The following is a 24,718-nucleotide window of genomic DNA, read 5'->3' on the forward strand; positions in this document are numbered from 1 at the left end:
AAGTTATTGCAGATGAAGCGCAAAGGAACAATTTATGGACCTAAAGACGGAGGATTCTTTGGTGCCTCGATCGCCAACGTGGGCGACATGGACAAAGACGAATTAGATGGTAACTGTTGTACAGTCGAGTTCGTAAACTTATGAGCAAAAATTTGATCAAAAATATCTGAACACGACTCTATTGTTAACGGCGTAGAAGCGTGTTCAGATATCTTTGCTCACAAGTATTCATTAACTCGACTGCAATACTGTTGTAGTTACTTGTTTACTCGTATTTAAGGATTTTTTAATAGACGTTGTCATAGAAAAAATATTCACCGAATAGTTGCGATTCTGATATTAGTTTTTTTTAATGAGAAAGCGAACAACTATAACACCATATACCATATACAAACCCCCACAGAAGATTACCCCTCAAGTGACAATTGTCATTGTTCGATTCTTGCCAAATAAGGGTAGATGATATTTTTTCCCACTGATTTGAGGGTACTTCCCACTGGAATGGCGATGCAATCTTACGCTGAAGATGCTTCCGAGCGGACGTTCCGTATGTATATAGACGACTCTTTGTCGGTATTAAAGACAGTTATGCTGTGTTTGTGTTGAGCCCGTAGCTCCTAAACCTTCAACAAAGTGCAAATCCTAAGGAGCCCTACGCCGGGCCACTCGCGAAGGAGACCCATTTGCTGGACTGGTGCTGGAACCTGAAGGTCAGTGGGAATTTTCATACGCTTGAATTTGGCAAGGGTTTGTACTACTACGTCTCACAAGGAAATTTACTAGTAATATTTTAAAACAAAATTTGCAATTAAAGCAGCGTTTTTGGGGTACAGTGAAACAGTAGGTTAAAAAAACGATACTCAAATAACGTTTCGTACGATAGTTTATGTTTAGGTGACATTGTTCGTGGCAGTAAAATTTAGGCGTATGCTCCAAGCTAAACTATGAAGTTACTTTCAGAAATTGCCATAGCAGCTCCTTATGAAAACGACGGCAGAGGTGCGGTGTACTTGTACCCAGGGTCAGCGCTGGCGGGTAACTCCGACCCCATACCCTGGCTGCAGAAGTTCCAACCAGAAAAGTTCATGAACTTTGGCCTTAGTCTCTCCGCTCTACATTTTTCCGATAATGGATGCAATGGCAAGTACCTATTTTATTTTACTATATTTGAAGCCAATTAATGTCGGTCTGTCTGTATGTGGCATTGTAATTCCTTGCGGTAGTTCTTAGTTATGTTTTAGTCAATTCGGTTTAGCCGTTTTTGAGATATGAACTTTGAAATAACAATGTCAAAGGGTTCATCCACTTTTTTTAAGTTGGCTATTTATTGTAGATAACTTTATTCTTATTACTAAGGCTTTGCTTTTGGGTACGCAGTATTCTTTTTTTTTCATTTAGTTAGATCTTTAATTTGGTGGATTATTAGAAAGGGCCCATTAGATTGAATAACTTTAACTGTGGTGGCATGAAAATAATTTTGCTCCCGAGTGGCTCATACAACTTTTCACACCGAGCATTAAGAAACTTGAAGAAAAAAAATCTAAATATAATTAAAAAACAACCAGTATATAAAATGGCGTGGCTTTACAATTATCAACTTCAAAAAATGGCATTTGCAACAAAACACTTAGAAAAGCCTTGAACAGAAAAGTTGCACTTTGCTCCCTCTCGACAGGGAGGAAAAGTTACTTTTCTGAAGAAGAGGTGTGAAAAAAATATTAACTTCCCCACTTCTATATTTAGTTACTGATGGAGTTACGAAAGAATTTTATACTTATATCGCAAGTTCCTTTTATACAATTACGTGTACATCTCTATAAGTTTTACTAAGTATTCAATTCGTTTAAAGACTTGGCGATTGGCGCTCCTGGCAACGACAAAGTAGCTGTGTACCACTGTATACCATCCGTTACTGTCCACATTGACGCACGATTTCCCCTCAATTTACAGGTATGGAAATACAATCTTAAAATTTTGTTTTAATTTTTTTAGTTCTTACATTTTTAGTTTTAACTATATAAATTCTATCGGTGTATAATTAAAATAAATAAATAAATAAAAAACCTTAAAATAATAAAAAATGTAAAACAAGTAAAAATAAAAATGAAGTGGAGTTATTAAGTTCGACTACAAGAAAAGTAAAACTAACTTAGTCTATAAATAAAAAAAAACTATAGGCTGCTTCATTTCCTCATAGTTTATTTTACCCTACCTTACTTAATATCAAAAAAAAATAGTAGTAATATTTTACGGATGAAACACAAATAATACACATTAAAGAGTATAGGTACACAGAGTCACAAAAAATATTCCCGTATAACTATGATGAATTGACTATTTGTTGAAAACAGTTAGAAATCAAAAGGGTTCATGACACCACCATTCAACACAGGTAATTTTTATGAGCTCCCAGTGTTTCAAAGCAAGTAAAAATATATTTTTGCAGTTAATTGAAAATTAATTAAATTAAAGTGTTTTTTATTTAATAGTCGCGTCTCTTAGAATTATTGTTTTATGGTTTTAACTGCCTAAGCTATTGAAATGTACAGTCAAGTGCAAAGATATCCACACGGTTAAAGTTACAAAAACATGTATACACAACTTTATGCGCATGTTATTAAGATCGTGTATACATGTTTTTGTAACTTTGGCCATGTCGGTATCTATGCACTTGACTGTACCTTATGTACCTATGACTGCGATTAATAATATAACTGGGTATTATTATTAATCACTTTCTTATTTTTTTCTTTTGTTTATTTCTTTATTCGTTTTTTTCAGACTCGCAAGGATAAGACTAGTTTTGAATTCCAATCTTGTCTAATGGTCACATATCCTAAAAAACCAGAGAAAGTTACAGCCCGTGAGTAAAATAATCCTTAGTATTTGTTAGTTTGAGGTCCTGGGTTCAATCCCCGGTGGAGTCAGATATTTCGTACGAAAAATACGAATGGCTGTGCGCGGGTCTTGGGTCTTTAATATGTCGCATTTGTGTAGGTAGGTGTCTATCTATTTAAGTATGTTCATCCGTTGTCTACCAATAACGCAAGCTTTGCTTACTTTGGGACTAGGTCAATCGGTAACGTGTCAAGTGTCCTGCGATATTTATTTATTTATCAAGATTTTTTCAGGATTCACAGTGACGGTCAGGATAACACACCCCAATGCGACACTGTCCGATAAAACCAAGGATCATGAGTCTTATGATGAAGTAGTGCAGAGTGGGAAGACGGAAATTTGCAGGCCCATCAAAGTACTAACGTCCGAGGTAAACGATAAGTCGTATTATTATCAATAATTAGTAAGACGGTGTTAGTTTCGTCGGGCAGAGTGGTAGCGCGTAGTGCGCGTTTTGCGGCAGCCGCCGAGTCGCGTGCTCCTATGAAGAAAGCTAGCTAAACGTCGAGCTAAACACGATTTAAGACGTGAGTTATCCGTTACAATATCATTTAAAAGAAATAATACGTTCTAGAATGGTGACTACGAGCAAGACATACAATTCGATATAACCGCCCAACTGAGAGACGATCCCGTACTGAACAAAAACTTCGACCCGAACAAGGCTACAGTCAGCAACCACAGCATACTGGTCTTCAAGCAGTCAGTAAGGGCTGCCGACTGCAAGAACGAACGCTGTGAACCGAAGCTAAGTCTGGACGTTAAGTTTACTGCGGCGTAAGTACCTTGCACCCAGTATGCTAGTTCGCCTGTGTATATGGTGAACTCTATAAGAAGTCCGAGACAGAAGGTTAGGACGATTCTGAGGTAACAGCCATAAAAGAAATACAACCGAATTTATAACCACCTCCTTTTTTTTGAAGTAGGGTAAAAATCGAAAGTAACTATGTCTATCTGTCTATTCTGTTATCTCTACATGCCTTAATCGCGGAACCGATAAGATTAAATTTGGTGATAGAGTGTAAAACCCTGGAATGGACATAGTTTTTGTTCAGGAAATCATCCCCTAAGTATGTGAAAACGGGACTAGAATTTTGTACGGAACTTCGTAATTTTTTAAATAAGATACGTAAAAGGGTTGAGAGAGAGTAAAAGTTTTCAATATTCAGTAGTTTCGTGTGAGTCATTGCCGTTTTTAGGGTTCCGGAGCCAAAATTCTATTCTAAAATGGCGAAAACGGAACCCTTATAGTTTCGCCATGTCTGTCTGCCTGTCTGTCTGTCCGTCCGTCCGCGGCTTTGCTCAGGGACTATCAGTGCTAGAAAGCTGTAATTTTGCACGGATATATATGTAAACTATGCCGACAAAATGGTACAGTAAAAGCGTCCCCCCCCCCCTCTTAAATCTAAACCGGTGGGTGGAAAAATGTGAAAAAATTCAGGATGGTAGTAAGTATATCAAACTTTCAAGAAAAACTATAACGGCTAAGTTTGCTTGAGAATTATTAGTAGTTTAAGAGTAAATAGCAGCCTAAGGTATAAAATATACCTAAACTTGTAAGATTCCTTATAAAATACGAAATCCTTAGAAAACTTATTTTTTTCGGAATGGCTACGGAACCCTATTTTGGGCGTGTCCGATACGCTCTTGGCCGGTATTATGCTGTATTTGATGAAAGAAATGAAGGACTACACCACAAATTGAAATTCAAATTCAAATTTAAATTTCATAAAAGCATTCTCACCAAGAAGGCAGTTGTAGTAGCGTCTAAGCTCATCATCATCATATCACTGTTGGACATCGGCCTCCTTATACATCCAGTTGCTTCGGATGGAAGCGGCCTGCATTCACCGTGAACTCGCGACTTAAACCAGGTCATCCGTCCATGAGGTGGATGACTTACGCTGCGCTTGTCTAGTGTCTATGTTTATTTAAATATAGTCGTGGTAGCTGGGCCGGATTTAAGGGAGGGCAAACGGGGCAACAGAGTAGGGCTCCACAAGAGACGGCCCTCACAATAGAGACATCGGATTTTTTAGACGACCAGATGGCCTAGATTTAGAGAACCTGACTACGAAGCTTGAGGTCCCGGGTTCGATTCCCGTGTCGAGGCAGATATTTGTATGAAAAATACGAATGTTTGTTCTCGGGTCTTGAGTGTTTAATATGAATTTAAGTATGTATCTATCTATATAATTATATTTATCCGTTGCTTAGTACCCCTACCCATAACACAAGCTTTGCTAAGCTTACTTTGGGACTAGGTCAATTGGTGTGAATTGTCCCGTGATTTTTTTTTATTCCGATAAGTGATCACTAGTAAACAGCCTATTCATCTATATCTGTTCACTTCAATCAGTAAAATATCAAAATCTCAAATGGCCCCTTATTTTATTTCGAAAATAGTTTGTTCACCTCTAAACCCGGCCCTGCGTGGTAGTCAGCTATGCTTATGTTTCATATCCAGCGACACTTACCTGACTGGATCGACGGCAGCAGAAACGCTGCGTGTGGTGATCCGAAACGGGGACGGTGATACTGCGTACAGACCGTGCGCAAGAATTAAGGTGAAGGTTCAACAAGGTTGAAGTCGTACTGGAGTAGTAGAACAATAAAAACTTAATACTATTGCCATTTTTGGCTTGCCTATACGAATGCTATAATTTCGTTATTTCTGTTATTATAAATAATAGTACACCATGGACGCTGTTTTAAACCATTTTTCATAGATGATATAGGCCAACGATGATGAGTAGGTATACTTTGTTTCCACGGCAGGCGAAAAAACAAACATTGTAGAAGTAGGTATAAGTATATTTTGTCCGATGCACTTTTTATCATTTTGGTCTTAGTACAAATGTTCATAGTACGGGCTGTTAGTGATCACAGACAGTAAAACTTGTTGTACGTATCATGTTTTAGAATGACATTGAGAGATACATGCGAAAGGTTGCCCATAGTAATTTTTTCTCCTGCCGTAGAAGGGCGTTTTCAAAAAGGAGGAAGGTTATTTTTTTTGAAATTTTGGAATAAATATGGTTTTTCCTACTGAAAACCAAGAGCACAATCGATTCCGATCGTTTAAAAAATGACCCCATTTTTTAATACAAAATTTTATGAGTAATGGGCGGATGATGGATGCAATATGGTGGCGAAAGCATAAGATGGATAAGACTTTTATTATAGATGTATAGAGGTCATTTTCCTTACATAAGTGGATAGTGAACTTTAAAAAGAATGCACTGAATATATGTATGTAATATAGAAAAAATACGATTATTTATTACCACAATAAACTATTTTTCAATTATGTTCTTTTTTTTAAACCAATTGTAGTCATATCCATGTGTGTGTGTAGGTGGAGGGCGACGTGACAGTGCTGCGGTCTCCGGCAGCTGTTTGCATGTTCGACAACGTGCGCCAGCGCACCTGCCAGCTGCAAGGCCCGCTCGCTAGCAACTCCGAATGGGTGCGGTTTAGTTGTACTGAAAAACACTTTTTAACCCTTCCAATTAGCAGTTGAATTCATATTCCGTGGTACAATGAAACTACATTGTGATTGTTATTATCGTTGCGTAAAAAACATCCGTGCCTAATTTTAGTGGTAGAAATGTCAAGATTTTTTACCGATCCCGTGTGAACATGGGGACAAGAAGAAGCCTATATAAATTCTAGACCAGCTCTACTCAACCTGCGCTCCGCTAAGCGATTATGGTGCTCCCACACTGGCTGTTATAAGTTTTTTAAAACGTTATATTCTTAGATGAATACGAGCGCGCGAGATCAATAATTCATCTAAGGTTATACTCGTAAAACATTTAAAAATACGACGAAACGGTTCGAGAAAAGGTAGGTAGGTGTTTTTCGTCTTGGCAACAAAAGAAAAAAAGAAGGCGGAGCACACATACCTTTTTTCGAACCGTTTGGTCGTATTTTCAAATATCTTATAACGTTATATAACTCTTATAACATCCAGTGTTGGAGCACCATTATGGTGGCCCATAGTAAAACAGAAGTCTCTATTTTCAGGACATTGGCGCGGAAACGGCCTTTGAACTGGACATGACGTCGCTGAACAGCGAAAGCCGCAACATGAGCTTGCAAGTCGACGTGTTTAACCACTGTAATACCAGCGTTCCGGCGGCTGACCCTCAAATCATCAACGTACGGTTCAAGAATGACAACAGTGGCATCAGGATTGAGGGGTAAGACCAAATTTAATGAAATAACTCACGTCTTAAATCGAGTTTAGCTCGACATGTTCATAGACCTTCCTCTAGGAGACGAGGAGCAAAGCGAGCGCGTTTTGCAGCAGCCGCCTTGTCGCGTTGCTCTTGGACGAAGGGCCCCAAATTAGCCCGAAACATGTCGAGCTAAACTCGATTTAAGATGTGAGTTATCTGTGTTTATTTTGTTTGGGGTGTCTGAGATTTTCAGTTATTCAATTAACACCTTGTATAATAATGTACATAGTGTAAATAACCGTAATTCATTAAAAACTGTTAATTTGTACTTACAGAAAAACTGATCAAGGCGAAATAGTCAATCTCACCCGATCCGACGTAGACGTATTTGGAAAAACAATTCATCACACATACACCGTAAGTACCCGCTTCAAAGTTCATGACCCTTAAGGCTGCGTTCCCACCAGAGATGTGCGAAGATGCGTTGCGAGGAATGTGTTTCTCATGAACCAATAGAAACGCTTTACCTAACCTCGCTCCGCTCAACTGTTTCCACTGCAGTAGGGTTGCCATACGTCCCGGTACGCCGGGACATGTCCCCGGTTTGAAGCAGTGACCCGGCGTCCCGACCGATAAGCAATTTGTCCCGGTTTAAAAATGATGGTTATTTATTAGGGGACTGGACTTCATAAAAGCTAGGCTATAACGTAGCCGATAACGTGCATTTTCCGCTTTGTAGCGAAAAGCGCCTACGAACACAGAACCCGACTGGCGGGTTGCTTGCAAGGACCAAACCCCTGAAGTCACCTATTGTTGTAATAAAAGTTCCTTTTTTTCTAACTTTACGACTAATATCCCGGTCTCAGTCCCCACACTTATGGCAACCCTACACTACAGCTGTGCTGTGCGAGTGTAGGTAAATGAAGCGATTCTATTGGTTCATGACAAACACATTCGTCGTAGCACATCCTCTCACATCTCTGGTAGAAACGCAGCCTAATAAATAGGTAATCCAAAAAAAAAAATGTTTAAAACTACTAAAATTACATAATATTCTATCTAGTTTATTTTAAGTTCAGAATATAATAAATTAAGAGCGTTTATACTCGTACCTGCTGAGCTGGCAACGTTGCATTTTTGTTAGTTTTTCTCGATTATTCCATATTTTTTTTATGAAAGTTAAAAATGTGGTCTGATAACACTTCTTAACATATATAAGTTAATGTAAATTTTCTATTTAATAAATGATTGAAAGAAGTAGAAGGAAAAAAAAAAAAAAAAAAAAAAAGTTAATGTGTAATTATTCGTGATAGACTTTTATTTTCTTTACAAACCGTTAGTAAATATTTTGTTCGTTTTTAAAGAATATAAAAGTCTATAACGAATAATTAATGGAGTAGACACATTAAACTTAAATATTAAGAAGTGCTCTATTAGACCACATTTTTAATTTTCATTCAATTTTTGTGGAATAATCGAGAAAAATTAACAAAAATGCGACGTTGCCAGCTCAGCAGGTATAAACGCTCTTAATGTTAGTGGACAGACTTTAGAGAGTGATGTGGTTAGTGTAGTTTCATAGTAGGTACTTTCATAGTTATGATGATTGTAATTATAAGAGTAGGTAATATTATTTTGTTTTGAAAAAATGTTTTTCTGCCAAGTTTCTTGCGGCACATTATTTTTGACAATGATGGTCTTTCCGAAAAAAGAGTTATAATAACTAAGTACCTAACTAATTCTCGGATCTACGTTGCAAGTTTAAAAATATATAATTTCAGATAACCAACACTAAGGGAACAAACTGGAAATTGGTCAACTGCACGCTCTTTCTGCAAAAAAATCCCTCCATTGAGTTCCAGCTCGACACAATACAGGTATAGCTATAATTTCAATATTAGCCAGTCAGCCAGTAGGTTAGGTATTCGGTCTAAAGGCTCTACACATTACACCGTATCATACCATGACCGTAACAGCACCGTGTCAGGCAAAAATATATTCTTTGTATCGAAAAGTATGAAACTATGCCCATTATATCACGCGCCATATATATCTGTCTAAAAGTTCATTAGGTACTTAATACACAGTTTTGACGCATTTTTGAGATACATTTTTTATGCGACGTCTTTACGTTACTCCCGGATTGTGTTCGAATCGCTTAACGGTATAGTGCCTATTCAATTATTGGAATTATACCTTTATAGTTTTTGTGGTGTGGCCCTCTTGTTCTGAGAGGAGGCCTGTGCCCAGCAGTGGGACGTATATAGGCTGGGATGATGAGTTTTTGTGGTACTAGTCGTGGCAATGAACTTTTAGGCAAAGTTAGGCGGCGGAAGGTATAACGTTGCGTAACCAACCGTCGCCGTCGCGTGTCATATGCGTTTGACATTCCGTTTGGATGATACTATTTACCGGCACGGACAATACCGACATGGAAATACCGACCCGATATTTCGTGTACACGCGCATACAAACTGGTTTCAAACTGACAAAAGTTTCTATGGGCGTGTCGTAAAATATCATGTGTACGTCCGGGAAATAGTGTCACCCTCGCACTCCGTCTGACAAGTTCCTTATACAGTCAGTCACCTTAAGGCTTATAGAACTAATGTAAAACTTTGTTATGTAATCGGGTCTAGCAGGGCCCAATGCATAACAAAGTACAAGCTAATAGTATTAGTGAATTTCAATATAAAATCGCTAATACTATTAGCTTGTACTTTGTTATGTAATCGGGTCTAGCAGGGCCCAATGCATAACAAAGTACAAGCTAATAGTATTAGTGAATTTCAATACAAAATCGCTTGTACTTTGTTATGCTATCGGGTCCAGCATAGACTTATTATATTTTTTAAGATATTAGCGTAGGTACGTATTGTTCTCATAGTAAGTATTTATTTATTACAAGCTTATAATTTAGTTTCACCTGTCCCGTTGTCTGTCTGTCTGTCTGTAATCAAATTTGCAAGTTTTACTTTAAATTTGAAATACTTATATAAATCGCGTGACAATACAATAATCTAGTAGCTACATCCTGGTAGTCTAGCTAGGATCGTCTCCACAGGCCGGAACTCTTCAACGGTTAACATCGACTTGAAATTTGGTATGCAAATGTAGTTTGGGTGACAATGCAAGTACAGTCAACAAAAAGTACAGTCAGCAAAAAAAGCTTGTATTAAAAATGCAATTTTCATGATTAGGTTATTTGACACTATATTGTTTTGTAACAGGTATACCGAGACGATGCTCTGAGCAAGAAGTGCGAGGTCCGCAACCAGACAGGGGACACTGATGTAGTCGAGCTCACCTGTGACATCGGGGAGTTGTTCAAGGAGGACAGTATTAATGTCGTTATACCGTTCTTTGTGCCGCCTGGTAAATTAGGTAAATAGTCGTCCTTTGTCTGTTTGTATAAACTACAAGCAGGTTTACCCTGAATATTTTAGCTAATAATTGGAATATTCCAATAAGGGTTTTTCGACGGGCGAAATATCGAAATATTTTTTTATTCAACTGGATGGCAAACGAGCAAGTGGGTCTCCTGATGGTAAGAGATCACCACCGCCCATAGACAACTGCAACACCAGGGTATTGCAGATGCGTTGCCAACCTAGAGGCCTAAGATGGAATACCTCAAGTGCAAGTGAGTTATTTAACGCCATAAAATCAAACATAGAACAAATACAAGACATACGTGACGCTAAGCCGGTCCCCACTCAGCATAGATGGCGTTAGTATCGTGAGATCCGTTTGACATTTGCGTAGCGCTCGTGATTGGTTAAATTACTAAATAGCCAATCGCAAGCAAGACTGACACGTCAAACGGAGCTCCCGATAATAACGCCATCTTTCACCCCCTTATTGAACACGTTAGTAACAATTTGTTAGGATTGACGACCGGATGGCTAAGTGGTTAGAGCACCTGACTACGAAGCTTGAGGTCCTGGGTTCGAATCCCGGCCGGGGCAGATATTTGTGTGAATAACACGAATGTTTGTTCTCGGGTCTTGGATGTTTAATATGTATTTAAGTATGTATTTATCTATATAAGTATATTTATCCGTTGCCTAGTACCCATAGTACAAGCTTTGCTTAGTTTGGGACTAGGTCAATTGGTGTCAAGTGTCCCATGATATTTATTTTATTTATTTATTTATTTATTTAATTTCATGTGTCATGTCACGGAGTTTGTGGTCACACTCCACGGAAACGGAATGTCGACTTGAAATTAACAGCTAAAAGGTTCCGCCCACCAGGGTACCAACGTGGCTCGGTTTCTTCGACTGTACACATCGACTAGTGAGCAGCTGATGGATTAAATCAACAAATGTTTGTCAAAAACTAGTTTTTTTTTTCAGATGGCAAAATATCAGAGACCTCAAATATTACCGTCCGCACTGAACTAAACCTGCACTTTGACTCTGAAAACGAAGATTTGGGAAAATCGTAAGTATTGTATTTATTTAATAATTTTACGTGTATTTTAAATATAGGTATTTATATTTAACCTTATAGAGCGTTTATACCGGCTGAGCTGGCAACGTTGCATTTTTGTTAGTTTTTCTCGATTATTCCATAAAAATTGAATGAAAATTAAAAAATGTTTTCTGATAGAACACTTCTAATATATAAGTTAATGTGTCTACTCCAATTAATTATTCGTGATAGACTTTTATATGCCTTAAAAACGAATTAATATTTATGACCGGGTTTTAAAAAAAATAAAAGTCTATAACGAATAACTATTGTAGTAAACACATTATTAACTTATATATTAAGAAGTGTTCTATCAGACAACATTATAATTTTTCACTAACTTTTTATGGAATATTCGAGAAAAACTAACAAAAATGCAACGTTGCCAGCTCAGCATATACCTGCTACTAAACTAATAAAATTGTAAAATTTGTTGTTTAAAAAATCTCGATTTCTTGTAACAAGAATCGTGTGAGTAGGTAGGTTGTCGTTGTATGTTTCAAAAATTGCACGGGCATACAACAGTTCAGTTAAGACGGCGAAAGCCGCTGGTTAAAGCTATTAAATAATAAAGATAATTAGGCTAGTCCGTAATATCAAAAAATATTGGATAAGTTTTTTTTCGTCAATTAAACACTAGTACATTGTGCATTAAGGGGCGTAAGAAGGGGATTACTAATGAAAGTCTGTTAGAAGCCCGACGCCGGAGGCTTTGAATAACTCAAGTTTGTAATCCCCTTACGGCCCGTGATACACAATGATTTTCATCACATTGCGAGGATTGACGTAGATTTGATTTGTATTTATTATTAAATGACTATTAGACTACCCTATTTTTTGCCTAGGACAAACACATTCACGCACTCAATTGCTTCATTATAAGATTAAAGGTGCATTTTACTTTTGCAGTGTGACCACGACGCTGACGCTGCAAGAGGCTCTTGTTGTGCCGATATGGATCATTGTGGTGGCCGTTCTTGTGGGCCTGTTTATTTTGGGCCTTCTGGCATTTGCGCTGTACGAGGTTTGTATCAAGTACCTACCTACAACACAGATTAGGTTATTAACCTTTAAAGAAATGGTAACCATAGTAATAGTTCGTGATGACTAACTTTCAAACCGCTATAACTCAAAAAATCTAGTCAAGACATTATGTTCTTTCCGTGGACCCTTCATTTAACATAACATACATATGTATAGTATAATGCACACCTTTTAAACTTGGTTTTTGGGAGGCTTGAGTTGCGTTGTTCAAACATTTGTTTAGTCTTTAAAAAGCTGTGTTGTTTTGAAAACAATGAAGTACTCGTACATATACTTTACCTTTCTTTCCTTTCGCAGTGTGGATTTCTGCGCCGAAAAAATAAAGAAAAGTTAAAAGATTTGAAGACTGATGTCAAGAGAAAGAGCATGGTATGTGTTATTATTTGAAAGCAGGTTTTCTAGCGAGGGTTCTTAAACATATTTTATCAAAATCGGATCAGCCGTTTTTAGATATTGAACTTTAAAGTGACAATGTCGGGGGCAACTTTTTGTTGGTTAGGTTATTTCTACTCACGATTAAGATTTTTTTCTCTTCCGACAATGAACTATATATAGTGAAACACATTTCAAAGTGTATCTCTATCACAACTTCTACCTGGGCTCATATTCTGGCATTTTAAGCTTTTTATGTTGCATATCATCCGGTCTCTAGTTATAAGCGTGTAGTAAAAAATAACGTACCTTACTTACTCCATCCCATCCCAGCCTATATACGTCCCACTGCTGGGCACAGGCCTCCTCTCAGAACAAGAGGGCTTGGGCCATATTTCCCACGCGGGCCCAGTGCGGATTGGAAACTTCGCACGCACCATTGAATTGCTTCTCAGGTTTGTGCAGGTTTACTCATGATGTTTTCCTTCACCGTAAAGCTCGTGGTAAATTTCAAATGTAATTCTGCACATGAATTTCGAAAAACTATGCGAGTCGGGGTTTGAACCCACGGCGGTCTGCTTGAGAGGCGATAGGTCAAACCACTAGACCACCACGGCTTCACCTTCACCTTCACCTTACCTACTATTAAAATAATACTCAGCGGCACAAAATTTGGCCCACTCTTCATACAAAATTACCGATTCTGCATACACTTGAGGGCCAGATTTTTTGCCGCTCAGTATATCTAATCATGTTTGTATTACCAGATCTTGCACAGACAATCGATGCGGTTGTCAAATAGCGCACGCGCCGCGCTGGCTAACCGGACATACAGAGAGCTGCTCGACGAGGCCGATGCAAAAGAAGCCGAAGAGGCCGAAGTCATCGAAGATGTACAAGAAGTCAGCGAAGCCAAAGAGGCCTGCCAACCAACTCCCTCGAATAGGCATCATGGGCGAAATGCAGATTTCAAAAATCAAATCGAAGTTTCGCTTAAGAAACAGCTGGTGAAATAAAAAGTTTCGATTGCTAACAAAGACGGTAACGAGTTTAAAACTAGCAATTTCATAAATATTTAGATACGTGACGTTGGTCCGTCAAATAAGGAAACCAACAATGGGGTATGGTAGGTTTTTTGAGACGAGCTTCGTGATTCCTATACCGTCCTTTATGGACGTACATACAATGTTTTTCATCACACTTGTGAGAAAGCAAGCAAATATATTCTAAAATCTAACCTGACGACTTGCTTTGAAAAGCCCTTGGTCGCTTGAGTGTCAGCAGTCAGCAGGGTTACTACAAAATTCGAATATCGGAGTTCGTATCGTACCGTCTCTCTCACTCTCGTATTAAATAATATAAGCGTCGGCGGGACGGTAGGTACGATACGAACTTCGATTTTCAAATTTCGTAGTAGCCCTGCTGTATCTAATGGATGTATGGACTTTGATTGCATTGTCTTTCCTAAAGCAGATTAAAAATTAAAGACACGAAGCGGCAGAATTGCTTACAGCCATGATGGATTTTAAATAAAAAAATATAATTGCAAAATTTAAAAAATAATATCTTTGAATCTGTTACTTGCTTTAAAAATAAATGTATAATTGCAATAAATTTCTTAGAGTGGCAGCCATCGTCGGCTCTTTGTACCTACAGGAGTATTTCCATGGACCATTTTTGATTGCTTATTCTGTAAAATTACTTGGATACTTATTATATATCTACAGATGTACAAATTTATAGTTATTTATGTGGCTGGTGCATAATGCCTAATTATGTATAGCCGCATACATAACTTTATCTACATGCGTATCATAAGTTTTCTATAATATATGTTCAGATATGGCCTGTATTTTGAATTTGACTTTGACTTTGACTTTGAATAATAATTATTATCTACATGCATGTCATAAGTTTTCTACAATATGTACAGATAAGCATTGTTAAAAAAAGTATTACCGATACTTTAATGTAAACATTAAGATGCACTGTACTTTAATGTGAACGCAGATACCAGGTTTCTTAATAAAGGCCATTTGATAGTCGTTTCTGAACATATAATAGGGAAGTTAATGCATGAAGATAAAGTATTTTATTTAACTGTCGACTTGACAATGTGTACATACTTAGTTGTAGATTTAATCATTTATATTACTTAATTAAAAGTATATTTTCATTATTACTACTTAATAAAAGAAAACTTTCTTTCTTTCTTTGTGTTTTTCTGTGTTCCTCTATTAATGCGTCATATAAAGGGTCCACGTAAAGAACGAGTCTAGTCACCTAACCAACTGTTACTTTTTGAGTTATAGGTTTGAAAGTTAGTCATCACGAACAATTACAACGGTTGCCATTTATTTAAAAGTTAAAAATATATTTTATATTGTTGTCAGATTATTTAATTCAATGGTAAGTCATACTACTTTGCGAGCTCTACATTTTTAGATTAAAATGCTGAGGACCTGGGTTCGATTCCCAGCGCTGGTCTCTTTTTCTGGGTTTTTCCTATGCATCCATGTTTTAGTTTGTATTTTCGTTGGATTTCACGGGATGACCGTAAAAGTAAAAAATTTGGAGTTGAAATAAAAAATACAAAAGACTCCAAAACCAATCTTAATTTGATTTTTTAAGTGGTGGTGTAGAGGTATGGCACGCAGCACGGAACGCTGAGGACCTGGGCTCTATTTCCAGTGCTGGTCTCTTTTTCTGGGTTTTTTTTCTGTGTATAAATAAAAAAAAGATGACTAGACACGTTCTTTCCGTGGATCCTACATATGCATCCCATCCCAATTAAAGTTTCTTGACAGATGTCGCTAGATGGCATTTGTATCATGATGTCTCCATGATGTCGCCAACTAGCCTATCAGAGAAACCCTCATTTAATTTTACACCACCACCACCACACCACCACCTATTTTAATATGATCCTTTCTTCTTTGCCTTCCCAAAGGTTGTTTTGAAGAGATCGCCCTGTAGCGGTAAAGCCGCTCATTGCTTTCTTGTAATTTACCGATGTACCTACATAGTATTTTTCTTAATGCTGTCCTAAGGGTGGTTCCAGACTAGCGTTTCTTGGGTGTGTAAGCGCGTATGCCAAAAACGACCGTATACGCTCAGAAAAAACGCTTAGTCTGTAACCGCCCTAAATGATGTTTCATGAAGGCTTGTAGGTAAGTTTTTTATTGTATTCGTAATGTAATTAAGTCGAGTATTTTAAAGACCACTACTTTAGACGTGGCGTTCTTTCTCGCACACGTACGAATAGCGGTTGCCACAAACAGTGTCGTTGTATTTGCCGCTGCGCCGGAGTATAGACACGCAGTACTCTACACCGAACTCGTTGTTCGGCTCGTTGTCGTCCCACGGCTGGTAACCCACCTCTTCTAGCGTTTGATCTGAAAATGAGAAGTACAATTATCAAACTGTACGAGAGCATTTCTAAAAAAGTTTGTACATTTGATTTGCGACTCCGACTTGGATAAAAATTTGCAGGTATGTAGAGTGAACGATACTGAGTCGTAATAACATAAGTCTCTCAAAATGTCCCAATTGGTTTGTATGGAAATTTCCTTTTTTGTTACCAAAACTCTATGGATTTGCGGTAGCAAAAAAGGAACATTCCATACAAATTAATTGGGACATTTCGGGAGACTATGTTATTTAAACTCAGTATCGTTCACTCTACAAATCAAATGTACAAACTTTTTTAGAAATCCTCACGAAGCGTGAGCAGACCATACAGCACGGAGAACAGATGGCCGTTGGGGCTGAAAAGTTCTCGAATGGAGTTCTGGAAGGGAGTCTCGGACGTCAACCAACGAGATGGACGGATGATCTGATGACCGCGGCTTCTCAGTGGATGCAGGTCGCTTCCAACTGAAGCAACTGGAGCTCTATATTCAACAGTGGACGTCCTACGGCTGAAATGATGATGATGACGACAGAAGTAACTAGATATAGGTAGAGTCATTCACGATGACGCGTGCCGTGGTTCTTATTACAATGTCATTAATGGTTCATCATCATCCCAGCCTATATACGTCCCACTGCTGGGCACAGACCTCCTCTCAGAACAAGAGGGCTTTAGTTCCCATGCGGGCCCAGTGCGGATTGGGAACTTCGCACGCACCATTGAATTGCTTCGCAGGTTTGTGCAGGTTTCCTCACGATGTTTTCCTTCACCGCAAAGCTCGTGGTAAATTTCAAATATAATTCCGCACATGAATTTCGAAAAACTCAGAGGTGCGAGCCGGGGTCCGAACCCACGACCCTCTGCTTGAGAGGCGATAGGTCAAACCACTAGGCCACCACGGCTTCATTAATGGCTAATTTTGGCAAAATCACGCGTCTTCGTGGATGGCACTAGGTATGACGCTTGTAAAACTCGGACATCAATGAAATTATACGCAGTAAAGTCTGAGTATTTGGCACTGTCCCGGTAGGGGTCGTCTATTGGGTATAAATTAGCATTATGATTGGTTTTTTGGAGTCTTTTTGTATTTTTTATTTCAACTCCAAATTTGTTACTTTTACGGGTATCCCGTGAAACCATATCGAAAATACAAACTGAGACATGGATGCACAGAAAAACCAGAAAAAGAGACCAGCGCTGGGAATCGAACCCAGGTCCTCAGCAATCCGTGCTGCGTGCAACCCCTACACCACCTCTGGACAGGAATCTAGACACGAACCTAAGACCTACCTACCTACCTGGGTTCGATTCCCAGCGCTGGTCTCTTTTTCTGGTTTTTCTGTGCATCCACGTCTCAGTTTGTATTTTCGATATAAAGTCGCGGAAGAGTACGAAGGAAAAAAAATCTACATCCTTGTCTGTCTGAGCCCATGCTTATTGCTGTTGTGTTTTGTCTACGAAAACTGAACATTTTCGATGTATTATCTATAACAATACTACTCTTTTTACACTCGCGCGCTTTGTTACAAGCTTTTATTTAGTTTCACCTGTCCCGTTCTGTCTGTAGTCAAATCTTGCAAGTGAAATTTGACCAACTACCAGTAGTCAGATTGACTTGGAATTTGGAATGTTTATGTAAATCGCGTGACAATACAATATTCTAGTAGTGACATCCTGGTAGTCCAGCCAGGATCGTCTCCGCAGGACGGAACTCTTCAACGGTTAATAGCATCGACTTGAAATTTGGTATACAAATGTAGTTTGGGTGACAATGCAAGTACAGTCAACAAAAAGTACAGTCAGCAGAAAAAAGCTTGTATTAAAAATGATTTTTTATGGCCAGGTTATTTACTCAATACTTCTCGATGTTTAATTTAATCCGCAGAAGAAACAAACTACACAATAATATTGCTCAAAGAATTGAGGGCCGTCGGGTCAAGTGTTCTTGAATCGTACCGGAGAACTCAGCGTAGGTAAGCCTCCTATAAGATGTACTAATAACCCTAGTGCCTACAAGACTGGTCATTGTGGCGTTCTTAAGGGGAGACCATGTCCGGTAGCGAACATCTTTCGGCAGATGATCACGATAATAATGACATTGCCGACTCAATTTAAGTCGAAAACTATAACTTACTTAAGACAGTCTTAAACACACGCGGCTCAGTCCTCTCCGCTCTGACGCCCACAAAGAACTGCCATCCTTCTATATAGCCTGGTGTACTTTGGAGCATATCCTTGACAACTTCTAGTTCTCCAGCATTATTGATGATCGCTAGATGTGCCCCCTCGGACTGACAGTTTGCGTATGCTTCATCCCATTTGGCTTGAATGGTGGCTACTCTATAACAGCTGCCGGTGGTCGAAATTTTTGATACGTAATCTGAAATGCATAAATAAAGATGATTTAATGGTACTGTTAGATTCCATAGTAGGTATATATATTCAGTATTCAGTATTTATTTATTGCAACACCTTTTAAAAAAAAATATAAAATTGATGTGCTGTTGGGGCGTGGTAATTTTAAAATCAATTACATTCATTAACTTATACATAACAATATTACCACTACTACTACTTAGACATAACATGGTACCACAGCTTTACCATTCAACAAACTTGGAGTATTTAATTCAACTATTATCTTACTAGTGGACTCGTAAGCCATCTAAAATTCTACAGTATCGAAACGAATAATTGGGTAGATACCTACCTGGATAGAAATAATACATTGTGTCTTAAGGGCGGTAAATAAGGAATTACGAACGAGAGTTAATGAGTCGATGTTCGTAATTCTAGTACCGCCCGTGCGAAATACAATGTTTTTCATCACATTTGCGAGTAAAATTGTATATTTGTAAAAGAAAAACTAATATTTTATCAAAAATTGCCAATACCGCTGATTGCGCTGTGCATGGCGTGCGTGTGCAGCGCGCGCACGGAGCAGCAGCACACCATGCAGTAACAATAGTAGATTATTGTCGTGGCCTGGAAGTAGGCTGCTGGTATTGCTGGCTGAGTTGAGTATTAAACGGACGAGCTTGCGAGCTACAAAAATCATTAGAAAAGTAAGGAATTCAGATCGAAGGTCATTGGGGCATGGGATCCCCTTAACAATGTAAAGCGTGTTTAGATTTTTTTTTGATTGATTTTTTGCTCAGAAGTATAAAAACTCGATTGTCTACGTATTTTGGTATTTAGGAAGGTGTTTAAGTATTTTGAGGTGCCTTTTTAGTATATTATTTTATTATATTGACTACCGGATGGCTAAGTGGTTAAAGAACCTGACTACGAAGCTTGAGGTCCTGGGTTCGAATCCCGGCCGGGGCAGATATTTGTGTGAATAACCATAGTACAAGCTTTGCTTAGTTTGGGACTAGGTCAATTGGTGCCAAGTGTCCCATTATATTTATTATTATTATTTTTTATTTATATTTACACATAAAAGAGGGGCAAACCAATATGCGGGTCACCGGATGGGAAGCAATCACCGTCGCCCATGGACACCCGCAATACGAGGGGTATCACACTATTGCCGGCCCTTAAATAGACAGATGGGCTCGTTTTTAGGATTCTGATGTCAACTAGAAACCTTTATAGTTTCGCCATGTCTGTCCGTCTGTCTGTCCGCGGATAAGCTCAGAGACCGTTAATACTAGAAAGCTGTAATTTGACATGAATATACATAATATCAGTCACGCCGACAAAATTGTACAATAAAAAAAAGTTAAAAAAAATTTTTTTAGGGTTCCTCCCATGGACGTAAAGTGAAGGTGTTTTTTTTTCTCGCCTAACCCTACATTGTGGGGTATCGTTGGATAGGTCTTTTAAAACCATTAGGGGGTTGCTAAGACATTTTTTCTATTCAGTGATCTGTTTGCGAAACATTGAACTTAAAAGTGCAAATTTTCATTGAAATCGAGCGCCCTCACCCCCCCCCCCCCACTCTGAAATCTAAAATGTTGGTGGAAAAATTTGAAAAAAATCAGAATGGTAGTAAATATATCAACTTTACAAGGAAAATTATAGCGGCTAAGATTTCTTGAGAATTATTAGTAGTTTAAGAGTAAATAGCAGCCTAAGATATAAAATATACCTAAACTTGGAAGATTCAGTACACAATACGAAATCCTTAGAAAAATATTATTTGATTTTTTCGTAATATCTACGGAACCCTATCCTGGGCGTGTACGACACGCTCTTGGCCGTTTTTTTTTAAAGATCCCTAAGTTGTACTGCTCAGGGAAAGTTGCAGGAAGCTGGTTCCATATTTTACCTTTGGCATAAACATCACATTCCTCATTGTACGGTGCACTCTTGGCTTCCACTTTGCATACGAACGGCAGATCCCGGTAGCCGTGGTAGGACTCAATCTGGCCGTTACGGTTCATAACGTCATTATCTGGCTCATTGTGGTATGGGTTACTTCTGTCTTCAGGTTGCACTGAAAAATAAGGCATAAGCGTATACATGTTGACTTGATTTCACTTATGGCTGTGTAAATAAGACAAATGGTTGAAAGAAATAATACAAATCAAACCATGTAAAGGACCTGGATATCGCGTAGTGTGTTAGGTTTAACCGTGTCTCAATCACATGGTCGCGGACTACAGCAGGGTAACAATTTTTTTTTATTATGAGTGGGAGATAAACGATCAAGCGGATCATCTGATGGAAAATGGTCACCACCGGTCAATGAACACCAACAACTCAAGGAGAGTCAGTGGGCTGTGCTTGCCAGCTTTTAAAAAATGTACAAAACATCTGAAAAAAAGATTCGATGTCATAATTGTCTGGAAATTTAACCCCAGTACTAATGTTATAATTATAAATACACTGTTTGTTAACTCTTCACGTCTAAACTGCTAAACATACAGATAGTTTGAGTCGCGGGTAGGGACATAGGATAGTTTTATCCCGGAAAATTGCAAGGGCTCAGGCCTGAAATATCCGTTTTCCTAAAATGTATTTTTCGCAAAATGCCTGCTTTTCAGATTGTCAACACGTCTTTTGCATAATGTCAGCTTCTCAAAAAGTGCTTTCAGAAAGTGCTTATTCTCAAAATGTCTGCAACCTCAAAATATCCGCCTTCTTATAACGTTGGCATTCCAGAAAAGTCTTATTCCCAAAATGTCTCAATCATGGTCTTCAAATTTCATCTAATTCGGTTCAGCGGTTTAGCCGTGAAAGAGTAACAGACAGACAGACTGAGTTACTTTCGCATTTATTAGCATTGATTTTAGTAAAAAAACTAAACTACGAAAATCCCTTCGTTCGCGTACGAAACCGGTTGAGAACGAAAAATATTTTGTTCTAAAGCAGCGTTTCCACCAGAGACGTGCGAGGATGTGTTGCGAGGAATATGTTTTTCATCAACCAATAGAAACGCTTCATTTACCCATCCTCGCATAGCGCATCTCTGGTGGAACATTTAGAACATTGATTTGAAAATTAAGCAGACTATGGGAAAACAAACATAACAAGCCTATTTAAAAAAGTGAACATAACAGAAAAGCAGAAATTATAGTAATGCTAATATTATAGGAATGTAAACATTATGAATAGACGACTTACTGAGATTGTACACATTTTAAATAGCAGACATTTTGAGAAAGCTGACAAAATAGAAGTACTAACATTACGAAAACGCAGACGTTTTGAGAATTGTACCTACATTTTAGGAAAACAGTCATTTCAGACCTGAGCCATTGCAAGTTCCCGCGGGATAGCGCTAAATGAATTCTTCGCAGACGGAATCGCGGGCAACAGCTAGTTTCATATCTTTGTATCAAAACTTACAATTGACCATTGGATTCTCATCTTCAATTGACTCGTGTGACCCTCCAGTTGTTCCGATCAGTACATAGCTTCCCAAATCCGGATACTTCTTGAACATTGCGTGAATTTGCTTAGTGTCTTCCTCTGACGTGACCTGTACGAGCGTCGCCCCTTCTGCTGTACATTTTCTGACTGCAATCCACTTCGCAGCGACATCAGTGTGTAGCTTGTAGAACGCGTCAGTCTTCCTGTTATATTCGTAGTCTGGTCGATACTGCTTCGATATAAATGGTGATGAAGCTGCAGACACTGAGAGACAAGTCGTAATTTATTGAATCAGGGTGGCTACTACGAAATTCGAAACCGTCCTTGTCACTCTCGTATTAAATAATGTAAGTGTCAGCGGGACGGCAAGATACGAAGTTCGAATCTTGCACTTCATGTATAAAGCCAGGCGTTACTTTGCTGAGGCGGAGGCGGAGGTCCATACCAATGAACCACACAACACACACAAACATCACGCCTGTATTCCCGAATGAGGTAGGCAGAGCACACGAAACGTTACCTTTCCACTTTTAGCAATTTTTAGGTTTTAAGTTTGACGAGAACGGTACAATAGTGACAGGTTGCTAGCCTGTTGCCTGCGGTAAACCTTAACCTATATCGTCAGTCCCCTCTTACGACATGCACGGAAGAAATGGAGAGGTGTAATTCTAACCTGACACCACACGGGTAACACCAATGAACCATAAACATTTAATTTGTTCACCCGCGATCTTATGCTGTGTACGTCTATGCAACGAATTTGTGTTCACGCAGCCCCTCCACCTCCACGCTGCAAGAACACACGCAAATCACCACAAACCCAACAATCACCGCCATCACACAAATCTTTTAAGCTCTACCTCCCTTTTACCCGCTGATCCTTAACACTAAACTGAAACAATTACTTTGCTTACCCGCGACCTCATCGCAATATAGTTGATATGGACCACCGCAAAGTAACGCCTGATTCCATAAATGACCTATAACACTGTTCGAACAAATAGAAGATATATAATGGTTTAGTATGTACATATGTGTTGTTTAAACTAGGTATGGCTTAGTCCTTAACTTTTGATTTTATACCACACTGCTAAGTAAACATCAAATTTTAAATAACCTTTTATACTGTAGATAGTCTTAAAGGGCTCTTTTACATGTCACTTTTTATATCATCAGCGTTTTCGGAAAGACCACCATTGCCAAGCAGAATACGCTACAAGAAACTTGGTAGGAAGTTTTTTTTTTAATAAAAATTATAATATTCTCTTAATTATTAAAGTTCGCAAAACAAAGTATAAATTAGAATTATATAGATAAAAATAAGAATAAGATGAATTACATGTCTAAATTTTACAAAAATGTATGTAGGCCCTTGGTTAATAACCTAACTATAGGTAAACATCAGGTTTAGTACTGATACCGAAGGTACAATCTGCTAAGAAGTATGTCAGATTGTGTAGGAACTTATTAATGACTAAATCTCAAAATCTGACTCACCCACAAATAATGCGAAAAGATTAATCCAAAATTCCATTTTAAATGACATTCAACTGTCCGAGACTACTAATTAAAATGCAGTAGCATGTTTGTTATCAACTAATTAAATAAGTTCTTGTAACAAACATGTATACATATACTACGTATATATAAATTCTTAGTCTTATCGTTGGCGCTTATTTTTGTAGGTACCATCAGCCCAATAAGTGTTCTATCAATTTTTAAACAAGTTCCTATCAAATGAATATGTCGCTAAAGTCGAACTTTCAAGTTGACAGACACGTCTATTGGCATTATTGTTTTATGACCATGCAAACGATTATCAACTTTAGGGTGGTAGTCAACTTTAGTATAATTTGGCTGAAGGTACCTCGCTGTAGACAATTCGACTTCAATTGCAACAATTGAGTTGACTGAATAACATTAAGGGGCGACCCAAGGTTTTCATCGATTTTTGATAAGTTTTGAATCGTATCTCCTACTTTTGCACAACAGATAGAATTATAAGTCAAACAGCTATCGGTTCTCCAATCTTTTACCTCCATTTTGTCTACCGGATCTTGAATAAAATGAATACTTAATTTTGTATGATTTTTTTAAAACATTGTCTGAAAAAACACTTACTTCGTGTCTCTATTGACGTGAAAGATCTAACATATACGAAATCTACATATTTGGGTTCGTCTTTGACATTCTAAAAACTGGTCGAGGGTTTTCATTTGAAACTAATGAACACAAAAGTTATGGCCAGAAAACCAGTTTTTGGCCTAAAATTATTCAACTTTGATGCCAAATATCTCGAAAACAATGAACTTTGAAGTAAATATGGGATACTATATTGCTTAAAGCCGTTGTTGTTAATATAATAAGATACAAAAAAATCATTAAAAAAACTAAGAAATTCAGATCGAAGGTCATTGGGGCATGGGATACCCTTAAGTGGAAGTAACATTACTTTCCTGTGCTTTATATATGTCGGCGGCCGATCGTAAAATCCGCCAGATCACGAAATTCC

The 24,718-nt window shown here is 38.2% G+C and overlaps 2 protein-coding genes across 3 annotated transcripts in view; one reads left to right on the top strand and one right to left on the bottom strand.

The window, feature by feature from the left end:
• LOC141427951 (integrin alpha-5-like) overlaps window positions 1-16,042 on the top strand; it is a 30,340-nt gene extending 14,298 nt beyond the window's left edge. Inside the window, exons 11-26 of the mRNA XM_074087562.1 lie at window positions 13-109; window positions 961-1,140; window positions 1,850-1,950; window positions 2,782-2,863; window positions 3,132-3,268; window positions 3,473-3,675; window positions 5,366-5,465; window positions 6,257-6,367; window positions 6,928-7,103; window positions 7,418-7,499; window positions 8,864-8,959; window positions 10,313-10,466; window positions 11,441-11,528; window positions 12,468-12,582; window positions 12,900-12,971; window positions 13,742-16,042. Of these exons, the coding sequence (XP_073943663.1) occupies window positions 13-109; window positions 961-1,140; window positions 1,850-1,950; window positions 2,782-2,863; window positions 3,132-3,268; window positions 3,473-3,675; window positions 5,366-5,465; window positions 6,257-6,367; window positions 6,928-7,103; window positions 7,418-7,499; window positions 8,864-8,959; window positions 10,313-10,466; window positions 11,441-11,528; window positions 12,468-12,582; window positions 12,900-12,971; window positions 13,742-13,990 (2,043 nt within the window). The 3' untranslated portion in view covers window positions 13,991-16,042. The remainder of the gene's footprint in view (window positions 1-12; window positions 110-960; window positions 1,141-1,849; window positions 1,951-2,781; window positions 2,864-3,131; window positions 3,269-3,472; window positions 3,676-5,365; window positions 5,466-6,256; window positions 6,368-6,927; window positions 7,104-7,417; window positions 7,500-8,863; window positions 8,960-10,312; window positions 10,467-11,440; window positions 11,529-12,467; window positions 12,583-12,899; window positions 12,972-13,741) is intronic.
• Window positions 16,043-16,137: 95 nt separating this feature from the next.
• Window positions 16,138-23,814, bottom strand: LOC141427953 (uncharacterized). 2 transcript variants are annotated; one of them, XM_074087564.1, is made up of 5 exons: window positions 23,704-23,814; window positions 22,183-22,470; window positions 20,660-20,827; window positions 18,521-18,766; window positions 16,138-16,369 (listed from the first exon to the last, which is right to left on the bottom strand). In XM_074087564.1, exons 1-5 carry the CDS (start codon window positions 23,750-23,752, stop codon window positions 16,203-16,205), a joined length of 918 nt encoding a protein of 305 aa, XP_073943665.1. In that variant the 5' UTR covers window positions 23,753-23,814; the 3' UTR covers window positions 16,138-16,202. The 2 variants fall into 2 exon arrangements, with proteins under 2 accessions (XP_073943665.1, XP_073943664.1); XM_074087563.1 differs by lacking the exon at window positions 23,704-23,814 and adding an exon at window positions 23,121-23,253.
• Between the last annotated feature and the right edge of the window lie 904 nt (window positions 23,815-24,718).

The sequence above is a fragment of the Choristoneura fumiferana genome, chromosome 5, assembly GCF_025370935.1.
Source record: "Choristoneura fumiferana chromosome 5, NRCan_CFum_1, whole genome shotgun sequence".
Lineage (NCBI taxonomy): Eukaryota > Metazoa > Arthropoda > Insecta > Lepidoptera > Tortricidae > Choristoneura > Choristoneura fumiferana.